The 15,593-nt window shown below is 54.7% G+C and overlaps 1 protein-coding gene across 11 annotated transcripts in view; it reads right to left on the reverse strand.

The window, feature by feature from the left end:
* Positions 1-1,466: 1,466 nt before the first annotated feature.
* Positions 1,467-15,593, reverse strand: part of TTLL1 (TTL family tubulin polyglutamylase complex subunit L1) — a 35,499-nt gene continuing 21,372 nt past the window's right edge. For 6 of the 11 annotated variants that reach the window (XM_081587829.1, XM_081587827.1, XM_081587828.1 and 3 more), the window contains 4 exons: positions 12,479-12,622; positions 9,288-9,374; positions 6,661-6,824; positions 1,467-1,736 (listed from right to left, as the gene is read on the reverse strand). In XM_081587829.1, coding sequence (XP_081443955.1) covers positions 1,607-1,736; positions 6,661-6,824; positions 9,288-9,374; positions 12,479-12,622 — 525 coding nt within the window. In that variant the 3' untranslated portion in view covers positions 1,467-1,606. Of the gene's footprint in view, positions 1,737-5,507; positions 6,012-6,660; positions 6,825-7,761; positions 7,975-8,332; positions 9,375-12,478; positions 12,623-15,593 lie in introns of those variants that run through there. The other 5 variants (XM_081587833.1, XM_081587834.1, XM_081587831.1 and 2 more) reach the window with 2 other exon arrangements.

The following is a 15,593-nucleotide window of genomic DNA, read 5'->3' on the forward strand; positions in this document are numbered from 1 at the left end:
CCTTATAATAAGCTAAATCACATTCTGAAGCTGTTACTTTCTGTCCAAAGGGCACGTCTTATACATTCGTGAATCAGTTATTCAGCCCTAATGAAATAGATTGTGATACTGTGATTTTTAAGAAATATGTATTTGGTCTCCATACCCTTTCCCAGCATACACAATCCTTGTAATTTCCCTTCTGAGAGCTACAGGGACATCTTTCTGTTGTATTTAGTTTTGTTTCCACTTCCTGAAACTGCTACAGAGCAGAAAGGTGAAATGTGTATCTTTTGTTATTCCTAACAAGTCCCTTTCAAGCAAACCAGAGTTTGTGCTAATGACTGGTGGCTGGGGCTCCTGGATGGCCTTGGATGTGAACCGGCTGCCTGGGGAACCAAGGCGCACCCTCGACCTCCGAGGAAGAGAGGGGGCTGGAGGTTGAGTCAGTCGCCAATGGCCAGTGATTTAATTAATCATTGCCGTGTACTGGGGCTTCCCAGGTGGTGCTAGTGGTAAAGAACTCGCCTGCCAACGCAGGAGACATAAGAGACACGAGGTTGATCCATGGCTCAGGAAGATCCCCTGAAGGAAGGCATGGCAACCCACTCCAGTATTCTTGCCTGGAGAATCTCATGGACAGAGGAGCCTGGGGGGCTAACAGTTGACAGGGTTGCGAAGAGTCAGACACGACTGAAGCGACTTAGCATGCACGCAGGCATGCCCATGTAATGAGGCTTCCATAAATATCCCAGACTATGGAATCTGAAGAGCTTCCAGGCTGCTGAGCACATGGACGCATTGGGAGGGTGGTGCCCCCAGAGTGAGCATGGGAACTCGGTGCCCCTCCATCCACACGTTGCCCTGTGCATCTCTGCCATCTGGCTTTTCCTGAGTTGCACCCTTTATGTAAACTGATCATCAAGTAAGTAAACTGTTTCCCTGAATTTTGCAAGCTCCATTAACAAATTAACTGAACCCAAGGATAGGGTTGTGGGAACCTCCGACTTGTAGCCAGTTGGTAGGAAGCAGTTAGCAACTGGACTTGCGATTGGCACCTGAAGTTGTGAGTGTGGCGGGCAGTCTTGTGGGGCTGAGCCCTGCCCTGTGGGATCTGACTCCATCTCCAGGCAGACAGTGTCCAAACAGACTTAAACCATAGGACAGTGGTACCCAACCTTTTTGGCACCAGGGACCCGTTTCATGGAAGACAAGTTTTTCCACGGACCAGGGGGTGAGAGGTGGTTTTGGGATGACTCAAGTGCATTACGTTTATTGGGCACTTTATTTCTATTATTATTACATCAGATCCACTTCAGATCATCAGGCATTGGATCCTGGAGGTTGGGGATCCCCAGCCGTAGGACATCTGGGGCCACAGCAGAATTGCTTGGTGTGGGAAAAAATCCTGATGTGCCTGGAGTCAGAAGTATTGTGAGGGTGAGAGTGAAGGAGAAACAGGGACGTTCCCCCAATTAACAGATTCCTTAACCTTTCAAAGAAGTGCCTTTATTTATTTACAGGGTTTAGGAAAGGAAAAAAGCTCTAGAAAAAGGAAATTCCAAAATAGGTGTCTTCAGCAAGGGCTGGGTGCGGTGACAGGTTTTGACCGGGTCCAGGCTGTTGGTCACTTCCAGGTTGTGAGGACGGTCCTCCCGACATCTCTCAATCGGCTCCCTTTGGGCCCCAGCGACTGGCCCGGCCGACTTCTCAGCTCTCGGTCAGCCCCGTCGCCCTGCGCCAGCTCCTCGTCATACCTAGAGACACAGGGCCATCTCCAGGGTTCAGCTGCAGCGTCACCATGGCAACCAGAGAAGCAGCCCACGTGCCTCCAAACCTGCCTGCCCAGCAGGTGGCCTTGGCAGCCCACCAAGTGCCACCCCAGGTCACAGAACACACGAGCACAACCTTGTTAAACTGTCACCGTGGATGGGTCCCACACCCTGCAGTTGACGTTTTCACATGGGCCACCAGACTGAGTCTGGCAATGACCTCAAGGAAAGGAATGACATACCAGGGTAGCCAGGGAGACAAGCGATGTCTGGAAATAGGTTACACTCAGCACCTCGCTCAGCATCTGTGGGGCGAGGATGACTAGCCCCGATCCAGACAGGGCACGGGGTGTGAGTGACCAGCCCAGGAGGCGGCAGCCAGGACAGGGAGAGGCCAGTTTCACCTCCACCAGCCATGACCTACCCGCTGCTCCCCACCAGTACTCCTGCATCGGGCTTGTGCAGTGCTTAAGCACGGCCCGGGGAGGACGTACAGCTGGCACTTTTACACCAGAAAGAACCAAGAACCTCAGCGCCCCTGACCACAAGGCATTTGGTGACCCCTTCTTGCTGGGGTGGGGCCCCCATGAGAGAGGTGAACCCACAGCAGGTGTTTCAGGCCCTGGCACTGCGCAGGCTCCATGGACGGGGTCTCCTATTCCTCACAGGGCTTCCATCACCCTCCTGACTCACATCTGTAAGCATCATGAGTCCCACTTCCTGTTGGAGGAAACTGGGGCTCAGAGACATTTAGTCAGTGCGCTAAGGTCACACAGCTGGTACGTGGCAGAGGTAGGGTTAAATAAAATCTGGGACTTCAGATTCTTAATTGGGAACTTTTTACCCTGCGGCTCAGGGTGTGAAGCTTCTGTCCACTGTTCAAGTGTGTGCATAGGTGTCACTGCTGACCACACCCTGGCTGAGCACCCACCAAGATGTCCACATCAAATGCAAAAGGTACTAAGATGCTCAGGGACGTTGCATTAGCTACGTTCTGCTGACTTCTGGAAGAGGGTGTGTTTCCATTAAAGCTTATTCCCAGAATCACCATGTGTGGGTTGAGGGTGGGCTGGGCTAGAGATTTCTGAGGATGAAGGATGCGTTTTCTGCATCGGGGGTGAAAGGGGAGGGTGGGCAGGAGGGAGGCCATCTTCACGGCAGACACAATGCGGTTTCCCTCTGCCAGACACGGGGAGGTCAGACCACAACCTGTGGGTCCCTCCCCTTTCTGTTTCCCTAACGAGAGATGATGCTGGACAGAGGACTCCCCAGGGATGCTGGTGGTTCCACCTGTGTGTTGGGGGGGTCTCTCAGGAGGCGCCCTGGTCCCTCTTCCCGCCAGGGATTCCTGTTCATACGTTATCACTCTATTGCTTGGGTCACGTCTACCTTACTGACCAAAGGGCTGGAGTGACCACCCCCTCCATCTGGCTCATCCCCAGCACCCCACTCATGGGGAGCGTGTATGCAGTAAGAACCTGCTGAATAAACAGAGGGGAGACACACAGGTGGGCTTCCAGTATCCCTGGGCATTGGTGCTGGTCTGTGCAGCTTAAACACAAAACAAATAGGAATGTGCGCTTGGTGGGCAGCTGCCATCTGGGACAGGTGGCTCCTGGGGGTGGTGTGCCCACTGACAGGGCGAGTGTGGAGGAGGGTCAGAGACCAGATGGCTCTTCTCAGGCCCCTCCTGGGCTGGCAGGCTGCTCTCTGGGGCTTTTCACAGGCAGGATCCACTCACAGGGGTCAGAACAATCGTTTTTAAAAGACTGTAAAAGCAGACATGGCATCTTCTGAACCGGGCCCTGGACAGAGCAGATGTAAAGTGCCAGGCCCTGCAGCTCCAAGGCCAGGACGAAGAGCTGGGGCAGCAGCAAGAGTGTCTACGTCCAGGTGGCACACCAGGGTCGTGACCATGGGCAAGTGAGCCGGGCCCGCTGGGACACCTGAAGGGCTCTTGAGAGCATCCAATGGAATGCAGAGTGTCTGGCAACGGCAGGACAGGACGGAGCCTGTGATGTTAGGGGCCTGTCCTCCCCCCTCCCCCAGCACCTTGGCTGCAAGCCCACAGATACTCTGACGGGTCCTTCGAAGCACTGGGGAGCAAGCCCTGAACGGAAGGACCCAGAACCAGGGGCTCTGCAGTGGAACCTTTCCTTACTACCTCACCCGCGGAGAGGGGAGCTGAACGCATTGTGGGGGAGGTCACCTTTTTGTCTCTCCAACTGGAAGCACTGAGGCTTCTGACCATACGTCTTACTGGAAATGGAGCGTCTGCCCACACCCTCAAGGGGGCAGTGGGTTGATGGCAGGCAAAGGGCCCCACAGGCTCCCAACAGCCCACTTCCCCCAGTTCCCCAGCACCCTCTGCTCGATGAAGAGGGGCTCACCCAGCTCCTGGCCCCCCACCTCCCTCCACATGCACAGCCCCCTCGCCTGTCTCGGGGCTGTCAGGACGGAGCCCACAAGGTCCTTCATCACGGTTGTCACCCTGTACCGCCCACAAGTCCAACCCCAGGAGGCTCTGGATGTGCCCCCACCCAGCCCCACCCCCAAACTCTTCCTCTGTGTCCGAAGGACTCTCTGTCCATCGTCAGCAATGGACGGAGCCTCCCCCGTCCTCTGCCTCATCCTGGAAGATCCCCATCACCTTCCTGCTCTGAACCTGGCTTCCCCTCTCACCCCTTGAGTGGGCCTGCCTTCTCTCCCACCGACCATGCCCCTGGGTCTGCAGGGGAACCCCCCACCCCACCTGCAACGTCTCTCCAAAACCTCCTCCCCAGGTCAGCAGAGTCCACCAGCCTTCCCCGAGGTGTTGGTCACCTCTAATCCTCCAGGTCACTGACCCTAATTCCTTAAGATTCAGGCTCTCGGCTCACTGCTGCCGGTGACCTCAGTGACCAAACAGATGAGACCTGGTCCCCTGACCTACCGCCCTCTCCGATGACCTCCAACTCAGCTCAGCCCTACCCCGGGGGCACCCAACCTTGTCATGTTTGGTGACCGCACCCCCTGTGAAACCAGCCGGCAGCCTCACCCTGACCTCTGCCCCTTGACGTCTGCCCCTTCTCTTCCCAGCTCAGTGTTCGACAGCCCCCGCCCACCCTCTCCCTGTCCTCAGCTGCTCACAGCTGCTGCTTCCCTGTCCTGCCCCCTTACCTGGCGAGCACCCCACCCTGGGCACTTCCATGCTCTGCCTACTCTTATGCCTCGTCCGGGCAGGAGATGTGCTGGAGGACAGACACAACCAACCAGCCAGCTGCTCACCCTTCAGGCTGGTGACCACCCTCCCCGGGCCCCTAGTGCTGCTCTCAGGGACCCACCTCCTGCCCTCCAGGGGCCGCACACTTACATCCACACAGCAGCGGCGCTACCCGCCAGGAGCCTGGGATCTGTGCACATGTGTCAAGTTCACAACTACTTCTTCACTGTTTTCAAATGTTAAGTGAGGGGCTTCCCTGGTGGCTCAGGGGTGGAGAATCCACCTGCCAATGCCGGGAACGCAGGTTCCATCCCTGCTCCGGGAAGATCCCACACGCCGTGGAGCAACGAAGCCCGTGTGCCACCACCACTGAGCCTGAGCTCTAGAGCCCAGGAGCCGTGACTGCTGAATCCCAAGCAACCTAGAGCCCGTGCTCCACACAAGAGAAGCCACCACAGTGCGCAGCCCGAGCACGCTGCAACTAGAGAGTAGCCCCCACGTGCAACCAGAGAAAAGCCCGCTCAGCAGTGAGGATCCAGCAAGAAATGAAATTGTTAAATGTACATTTTGACTTTAATAGGTAGTGTGATCCTAAGAGCTTCAGTCCTTGGGCTTGAGTGCTATTTCCCTCTTTTCTTAGCCCCCCTTCCCCGGCCCACGCCCTCTGCAGCAGGGGTGCCCGTGATGAGCCCCCTACGGAGGGTCCCTCCACACTTCGTGGCCCGTCCACTCTCAGACCAGCCACCACACGCAGAAATGCCGGCCACTCCGGGGGAGGGGGCACGGCGACCACCACCCATGTCACACGGATCACACTGCACCCCCTTCCTGCAGCTCCTCCCCCTGCCTCCCGGCCCCCAGCACAGCCCCACCCCAGGCCTTCCAACGACCACTCACCCTTCCACCGTGAGAAGGAGTCGGACCCGCTCAGCCACTGCCCTCCTGAGGGGTTCTCACTTTCCCCCGCTTTATGTCTCTATCAGGGTGCCACGTATCCCTCCGAGCCTTTGTTTCCATACGTGTAAAAGGGAGCCAGTGACGACCCTCACCTCACAAGGCTGCTGGGGAAACAAGCTGTGACAACATGTGTCAGGTCCTAAATGCTATCTCCCTTCCTCTCAACTGTATTGTCCCCATCGAAAGGTGTGCACAGGGTCCCCTTGTGGCTCAGGCGGTAAAGAACCTGCTGCCTGCAATGCAGGAGACCCAGGTTTGAATTCTGGGTAGGGAAGATCCCCTGGTGAAGGGCATGGCAACCCACTCCAGTATTCTTGCCTGGAGAATCCCATGGACAGAGGAGCCTGGCGGGCTACAGTCCACGGGGTTGCAAATAATTGGACACGACTGAGCGAGTAACACTTTCAAAGGTGTGCAGACTGAGCTCCTGGGTGTCACACGGGTCTTAGGGGTGGACCAGGCGTGGCTGGCCATGGCTCCACGGCTAGTGACTGGCTTCGCCCCGACAGCTCACCTGGCCAATGCTTTGTTAATATTTCTCATGCACGAGACTAGACAGAGGCCTGGTTCAGCACCCAACACTCGTCGGCAACAAGATCTTTCCCATAACATCAAGAGACAAAATACTCTAACCGATAAGGCGAGTCCACACATGCCTAGAAAATCCTGGTTGGGCCCTGGAACACCCCCCACCCCCAGCCGCCCCAATCTGACACTCACGCGGCCAGTGGCACAGACCCACGAACTCACAGGATTTCATAATTGCCGAGGACTTCCTTTGGGGGTGACTTGTTCCATTTACAGTCTGGAATTTCACCGTTGGGGACCGCGATGTTGAGGGTGTCATTGATCAGGTTGTACTTAAGGATTCGGTCATTGGCAGTGCTGGAGGTGAGGGATGGGGACGCGTTTACCTGTGAGAGGAGAGGAGACAGACCAGGCCCTTCAGCTGGATCACCTACCCACCCTGGAGCGCGGGTGAGCAGCGCAGAAGCAAACACTGGCCACCCCATAGCGCAGGTACGGCGCTTTACACTGTCATACCTAACACCTTCAGGAAGCACTTCCTGATCTATTTCTTTAGGTGAAATATAACTTAGGGAATTCTTTGGCAGTCCAGTGGTTAGGACCTGGCACTCTCATGGCTGGGGTCCCAGGTTCGATCCCTGGTCAGGGAACTAAGATCCTGCAAGCTGTGCGGCTCAGCCAACAAAGGAAAATAATAATCATAATGACATGAAAGACAGGATGAGGAACAGAACCTACAAATCAGTCACCACACAAATAAAAATCTTAGGTCAATGTCCACCACAAACATAACTTCAGCGTCTACCTATGTGGTGAGCGCTGTCCTCAGCATGGAGAGCTGCCCAGAGCTTTGCTGGAATCAGTGACCCAGTGACCCTGACCAAGCAGCATCATGGGCTGAAGTAAAAGGAAGTGCACCCGTGTGCTGCCTGACCAGCAAAGCAACATTCTGACCAGAGGAAAAGCCCATCCAGCAAGTGGAAAGTTAGCCCCAAAGGCCTCTGGGGAGGTAAGCAAAGTCACTGAGCACAGACATTCACTCTGCGGAGAGTCCCACGGGCCCTCGGTCAGCGCCTATGGACTCTTACTTTGCGCACAGTTCTAACGACTTTAGTTGGCTGCTTTCTCAGGCCTGGGAGGGAAGAGGCAGCGAATCTGAAAGTTGTTCAGGTTCCTCCCCCAAATGGTCAGACCGTGTATCTATACTGCCAGCAAAGCAGCTGATGTGTACAGTGGCAGGGGTGGTGCAGACCTCAGGTGCCCTGGAAATTACCACTGTGCTTTTATCATGCCATCCTGTGATTCTCATTACAGACATGCTACAGTTCAGATCTGTTATATTATTTTAGAAATAACCTTCACAGTTAAGATCCTATTTTATCAAGGAAAGCTTGACTTCCACTGAAGTTATGTAAGATGGAGGAACTTCATGTCGACGGACACGAGTTTGAGTAAGCTCTGGGAGTTGGTGATGGACAGGAAGGCCTGGCGTGCTGCAGTCCGTGGGGTTGCAAAGAGTCAGACACGACTGAGCAACTGAACGGAAGATGGAGGAAAAGAAGATATAAATTACTTTCTGTCTGTAGATAAGACTGACTTAGCTATTTCTCTGTAGGTATGCTAAGTTGCTTCAATCATGTCTGAATCTTTGTGACCCCCTGGATTGTAGCCCACCAGGCTCCTCTGTCCGTGGGATTCTCCAGGCAAGAATACTGGAGTGGGTAGCCATGCCCTCCTCCAGGGGATCTTCCCAAACCAGGGATCAAAACTGCCTCTCTTATGTCTCCTGCATTGGCTGGCAAGATCTTTACCACTAACGCCACCTGGGAAGCCCAGCTATCTCTCTACATGTACATATGTCTACACACACACACACAGACATACACACACACACCTCTTTCTCCTGTAACCTGGCTCTCCTGGCAGCTTCTCGTGAGGTCCCCACTTTCTCTGCAAAGACCACTCATGATGACTTGCTCCGGAGACTCAGCTTTGGCTGGAAACAGCCTGAGCTAAAGGGCATGAGCTGCACCCGCCTCATGGGTCACACAAGGCTCACACAAGGAGATGAGCGGGCAGAGTGGGTGCTTGCACTCTCACTGCCCACCCGGCTCCATGCCCCTCTCCCTGGCAGCAGAGCAAAGCAGGACTACCCAGCAAGGTGGGCTCTGTGCCAGCTCCTCCCCTCCCCCACTGTCATCAGGAAAAGGGCACACACACACACCCCCTTTCTAGAACAGCCATCACTACATCCTGTCTGCGCCTTCAGATGGACAGATAAGTCCACTTCTAAGCTATGCCTTTGTCCCCAGAGTATGGTGTTCCTTATCTCTGGACAGAACACTGTTGCCTTCCAGGACTTCTGGGGCTGTGAGCTCCCTTCCTGAACAGGAACAGCGTCCCCCGAGAGGACAGGATGGGGCCTCCGGAGCTGGACTCACCCAGAAGGACCCATCTGGAAGGGGGAGAAAAATAAAATAAAATAAAATAAAGTACTTCTGGAGAATTCTCTGGTGGTCCAGCGGTTGGGACTCCGAGCTTCCAGAGTTTCGATCCCTGGTCAGGGAATGAAGATCCCTGCAAGCTGCACAGTGTGGTCAAAAAAAAAAAAACAACCCCAAAACAGAAGTGGAGCCACAGGCTGTGGCACTGTGGGCTGGGCTCGCAAGAGGTGACAGATGGCAGTGTGCACATTTCCCAGCCATCAGCAAACCCTCAGACCTCAACATCTGCCCTCTACCCTCTGCCCCCATCTCTGCCCACCCCGGCCTGGGGCCTCGGAGCCGGGGCGGGGAGGAGCGCCGGGAGGCTGTGGGGTGGCCAGGCACAAGCTCGTGGGGTGCGGGTACCTCGATCAGCCAGGGCTTCAGCTTGTCGTCGATGATGATGTCGTAGCCATAGCACTCAAAGCAGTGCTTGTCGTTGTTCATCACGGGCTGCGGGGAGAGGACCGGCGGTTAGAGCCAGGGTCGGGGGGCCCAGCCGAGACCCCTGACCTCGTGGACGCATGGCACGTCAGCGCAGCAGGACCTGGCACTTGGGTCTCACTTCTGAGACCAGCGGCTCTCCGCCTCCCCCTTCCCCACCCCGCTCCCTCTCCGTGCTCCTCCTGTGGGGCTCCAGGGTGGACGCTCCCCTCGACCTCAGAAAGGGCATTCGGGAAGCAACCACCGTGTCTCATTCATCAGAGGCTCAACGACCAGCAATGAAGGTCTCCATCGGCACAAGACTGTCCTCGGGGTGGACAGAAGTCCAGCTCCAAGCTCGGGCACCCAGAGTTCAGGCCTGTGTAGCCTCAACACTCACACACACACACACACACACACACACACAAACATACACACATGCACGCAGACACACACATACACATATATACACACATGAACACACAGACATGCATACACACATGCATGAACACACACATACACATATATACTCACATGCGCGCACACACATAGACACACACATACATGCACACACGCACACACACAGACATACACATACACACATGCATGCACACACAGACACACACACATATACACACACGTGCACGCACACACGCACAGGGTCCACCAGGCTGCCAGTCCCTTCACAGGCCCCTTGGGATGCAGCTTATGAACCTCTGTTCTCTGTATCAAAAGTCAAATCCATTTACTTAAGATTTTTGGATCCTCTTCTCCGTTTTTAATTCCACTTTATAAACTATTCTCCAAGTGTATAAAAAACCCACCAGCTGCTTGTTTACAACACAGACTCCACGCTGCCTGAATGAGACCCTCTGGGAGAAGGCCAGCAAACAGTGGTGCTCCCCAGGTTCGTCTCTGCACCCCTCAGCGAGGGAGAAACACAGACACGACCGTGAGGACCGTGAGGGCTTCTTACATGGCAGTGGGTGCGTGGACTCTACTTGGTACACTATATTTAGAACAGGAAACACCTAAGGTGGGGAGCCCAGTGCAGCCCCTCTTGTTGGAAGAAAACAAGGCTGGGGGGTGGGCTGTTTCATCTCGTGGAAATCTAGTGGAACCACCGTATTTCCACTGAAGTCTGGTGTCCTGACCTGGATACCACCCACACCACAGTCGCAAAAAGCCTCTGCAGAACAGCAAGTCACTAACCCTCTGTCATCCCCTAGCCCCGCTGTCTCTGGCCCTCCGAGCATTCTGCCCCCAAGCTGTGGCTCCCTCCCAGCTTCTCCATCCTGTCCCACGTCCCGTGTCCTGGGTCTGGGTCCCCGCACGTGGTCCACGCCCCTGCACCAGGCCCTTCAAACAAGGTACTGCAGCCACCCGTGTCCCTGACTCTCTCTCCTCTAAATTCTTGGAAGGTAACATACTTGGTAAAAATAAGGTGACAAATAAAGGCTAAATGAATAAAAATGGAATAAATGAATCCCTGCTCCCCAAACCCTCAGAGCCTTAGAAATGCCACAGCTTTTTCAGCTCTGGAGGCCAAAGCGCAAGAGGAGACCCTCAAGGCACCTGCCAGGAGAGCCAGCCTCGAGCCAGCTGACCACCCAGGGCCAGGGTACAGGTGCTCTTGATTAGACAGCCAGCGATTTCTCAGAGCTTGGCCCGTCAGGGGGACTGAAGCCGGCCAGGAAGGAGGTGGAGGGAGCTGGTTTAACCAGGCACTGAGGCGCCCACATCACCTGTGTTACAGCCTGGCTTGAAATCTGAGTCCAGGACTCCACACACATCCCCACCGTGACCCCCACCCAAGCGTCGAAGTTCAAGACGTGGCTTCCGTGGGGTAAGAGACGTGGAACGTGGGCCCTGAGACATCTTTCTCCGCCAGTTAACTAGACCAACCAGACCCTGCGTTCTTCCCTGTCGAGTCTGCCCTGTGAGCCTGAGATGCAGACTGGAGGAGCTGGCAGGCCCCTGGAGCACTTGGTGAAACGGGAAGAGCTCGATTCAAGACGTGGGAAAGCCAAGGTGTCCACCAGAAGTGCCACTTTTCCGTCCATAATTTTCTTTACCAGGCTGTTTCAGCAAAGCTTTCCACACACAGGGGCAACAGTATAAACTGTCATTTTCAGAGATAAAAATGGGAGTCAGGGGTCTTCCCTGATGGTCCAGTGGTGCTCCCAATGCAGGCGGCCTGGGTAGATCCCCGATGCCACATGCCACAACTAAAAGATCTTGCATGATGCAACTAACACCCAGCCCAGCCAAACAGATATATTTTGCTTCAGAGAAAAATGAGAGAGGGAATTCCCTGGTGATCCAATAGTGAGGACTCGGTGCTTTCACTGCTGTGGGCCTGGGTTCAGCCCCTGGTTGGAGAACTAAGATCTCACAGGTCCTGTGCCCTGGCCAAAAAAAAAAAAAAAGAACAGGGGGTGGTAGAAGGCCTTACTTTTTCACTGAGAAGGTGGCACATATGTATTTTCACACACATCCACCTCGCTGCCAAGCCCATATCACACTTCCTCCAAAAGAGCTTGTCTCCCCACGTTTCCGAGCCTGGGGAGTGAAGCTCTGTCCACGGCCCCTCAACCCCCAATGTGTGGGCACCTACTCCAGTCTGCCCACAGGCTTCTGCACTAAAACTAGCGACCTGCGTGCTGGTGCCCCAAGGCGGACTCTTTTCTTTTCCTTGGAAAACAGATGCGCACCTGCTTTCGGACAGTAAAACAAAACACAGAAACTGCAAACCAGCCAACAGAGAGGACACAAGAGTAAAAAAAAAGAGGGGAATCTGTCCCCCTCTAAATGTCTAGGAAACAGCAGAGCAGCAGGCCTAAAAACAAGGAGACTGCTGAAAAGTCTATCTCCAAAGCTTCAGCTTGTGACAAAGGCTCGCTCTCCACCCAGGGGGCACAGAAGAGCCAGGGGTGACGGACGTCAAGGGGACCCGGCCCTTCTGTGGAGGTTCTGAGGCCATGGCTGCAGGAGGTAAGGCCATAAAAAACGGTGTTTTTAGCGAAAGAGCCACAGGTACCTCCCAATCCCAAACTCTTCCCGGGTCTGCGCTGTCTCCTCGCTCTCTCTGCTCCTGGGGCTCCCCCCACCGCCCACCCCGCCGCGAGGCTCACCGCCACGGCCTTCAGGGACTGCACGATGATCCAGTGGATCTCGTCGAACAGCTTGCTGGTCACCTCCTTGCCTCGGGTGCTCTCCAGGTAGAGCCGCAGGTTGTTCACGGTCCACTTGCCCCCGTGGATGTGGTTGTAGTCCTCCTGGCCACAGAAATGGGGGGATGGGGTGGGGGGCAGGCAAGGCACCCGGGGAACCCAGCGCTCGTTCTCACCCTTGAGCCTTTCCTGGGGCCCTCCCCTGTGGGGGGCGGGCACATGGGGACAAGCCACGTGGGCCATGCCCCTTGGGGATCTGGGATGTGTGTTCTTAAAATACAGTCATCTCTGGGTATCCGCAGGGGACTGGTTCTAGGGCTCCCTCAGAGTCCTAAATCCCTTACACGAAATGGCACAGCATTTGTGTGTAACCTACACACATCCTCCCCATCTCCCGTGTCCTTTAAAGCACCTCTAGATTACACATCGGGCTTTCCTGGTGGCTCAGGGGTAAAGAATCCACCTGCCAATGCAGGAGACACGGACTTGGTCTCTGGGAAGATCCCCTGGAGAAGGAAATGGTTACATACTCCAGTATTCTTGCCTGGGGAATCCAATGGACAGAGGAACCTGGTGGGCTACGGTCCATGGGGTCGAAAAGAGTCAGACATGACTAACTAACAACAACAACATCCCTAAGAGAAATCATAGGAAAAAACTAGGCTAACCGTCCAGCAGTACCTTTCCTTTTCCAGTCACAGATTTTTTTTACCATTGAGAAAAATGTGCTTACTTAAAAAATTGTAGAGACATGAAGCATATGCTTTATGCAAAACACTTACACATGCACAGATATATAAAACACGAGTACACATCTGTTTGGGGGCCTGTAGGAATGTTCTTTTATCAGAATGATCTCACAGCACTGTTCTCCTATCAACTTGCAAAACTGTGCATTTCAGGACCTGGCCCTGGTCTCTGATCTCCTTCTCTCGCTCATTCTCCACCATGGGAAACCCTCCAGCAGTCAGGATGAATCTAGCCTCCCGGCAGGCACTCCCAGGGCAGTTCTGAGGTCTCCTGACCATCTGTTACAGTCAGTACTTTGCAATTGGCCCCTCCGGCTGGACACTGAGCCTCTGGAGAGCAGGGGCTGTCTTGCCATCCTGGTATGGATTGCAGGGTGGCGCTCGGCCCCCAGGGGCCCCCAGTGGACAGGCAGACACACTGCTTCACAGCCTCTCTGTGTTCATTATAACATCGGTTCTCTATGCAGTGCTAAACTAGAGCTGTGCGAGGCTGAAACCGAGGTTTCTCGGAGTAAGCACATTTTTACGTTAAAAAGCAAAGCACTGACAGATAGGACCAGTGTGGCAAGTACTGCTGCTTCTGGGACATGGAGAGACGTCAGGCTGACTTACTGCTTCTGCTCTCTCCTTCTGTCATTTTAAAAGAACTGTTTCTGGGGACTTCTCTGGCGGTCCAGTGGTTAAGACTGTGCACTTCCAACACAGGGGATGCAGGTTCGACCCCTGGGCGGGGAACTAAGACCGCATGCCAGGTGGTGCAGCCAAAAGAAAAAAAAAAAAAGAATGATCTCTGTTCCTTATTGATGGAAACAGTGACCTAGTGACTGACGTCCTGAGAAGGCTCGTCAGATGAGACCAATGTCCCAATTTCAGTCTGGCAACCCCAGGTCAAGGCGGCTGTGCAGGTCAACACACTGTGCACTGTCCTCAGGACACGAAACGGACAAGAGGTCAGTCACTGTCATCTCCCAGCTCCGCCCAGACTTCCGGGAATGTGCTACTTGGCTACGAAGGGTAAAAACCAGGGCTGCTGTTTGAGAGGGAGGCTGGGTGACTTGCCCAGGTCACACAGTGGGTGAGTGATGGACATCAGATTGAGCCCCAGCAAGTCTGACCAAATTCTTCAGTAGGGTTACTCAGAAAAGCTTGTTTTCGATCAATATTTACCCTCTTTCTGCTCCAGTTACAGAAAAAGACCAGGGTATTCAGGCTTCCATTCAAGCAAGATGCAAGCAGAAGAGGGTCTTTCATAGAGAAATGAGACCTTTGGGACTTGTTCGCCAGGACGGGGTCAGAGCCCGGGTATAGCGCCCTGTGTCCCGGCCTTCCCTGGCTTCTCCAGGGCCCTCTCACGCCAGCACCCTCGCTCGGGGCTCCAGCGGCCTTGACCGCTTTCAGCTCCTGCAATGCTCCTTCTGCATGGGCTGTGCCCTCTGCTAGAACGTTCTTTCCACACCTCCACCTGGGGAAGCCCTGGCTCAGACTTCGGGTGTCTGCTCAAACCCGCTTCTGCACAGCAGCCTCTGGCCAGCTGGCCTCCGGGATCCTTCATTCCAAGCTCCTCCAGGACTGGGTCTCTACCTTCAGAGCACACAAACGGTTTGTGACACATTCCTCCACATGATTACTGGACAACTGTCTCCCCCGCGGGCTCCGGGGTCCATGAGAGCAGAGATCAAGGGAGTTTCTTCCCATCACTGCGCGTGTGTGTGTGTGTGCTCAGTCACGTCTAACTCTTTGTGACCCCGTGGACTGTTGCCCACCAGGCTCCTCTGTCCATGGGATTCTCCAGGCAAGAATACTGGAGTGGGTTGCCATAGTCTTCTCCAGGGGATCTTCCCGACCCAGGGATCAAACCCACATCTCCTGCATCTCCTACCTTGCAGGCAAATTCTTTACCCCTTGAACCATTAGGGAAACGTACAGATACAAGGCCAACTGGTGGTTGTATAAGACCTGGAGCTCTGTGTGCAAACTATAGGTTTAGGATTTTGTTGAGGTGATGGCGGTGCTGGTGGTGCTTGTGGTTTAGTCGCTAAACTGTGTCTGACTCCTGCAACCCCACAGACTGGAGACCACCAGGCTCCTCTGTCCATGGGATTTCCCAGGCGAGAATACTGGAGTGGGCTGCCATTCCCTCCCTCCTCCGGGGGATCTTCCGGGCCCAGGGATCGAACCTATGTGTCTTGCATCTTCTGCATTGGCAGGTGGAATCTTTACCCCTGAGCCGCCTGGGAATACCGCCCACTGTAGCCCTTAGAATGGGGCCAACCCAGGCAGGTGCTCAGTGAGTGAACGACCACGCACGGATCCTCTCCTATAATCCT

Source organism: Giraffa tippelskirchi, chromosome 4 (genome assembly GCF_054371585.1).
Source record: "Giraffa tippelskirchi isolate mGirTip1 chromosome 4, T2T-mGirTip1v1.2.pri, whole genome shotgun sequence".
Taxonomy (NCBI): domain Eukaryota; kingdom Metazoa; phylum Chordata; class Mammalia; order Artiodactyla; family Giraffidae; genus Giraffa; species Giraffa tippelskirchi.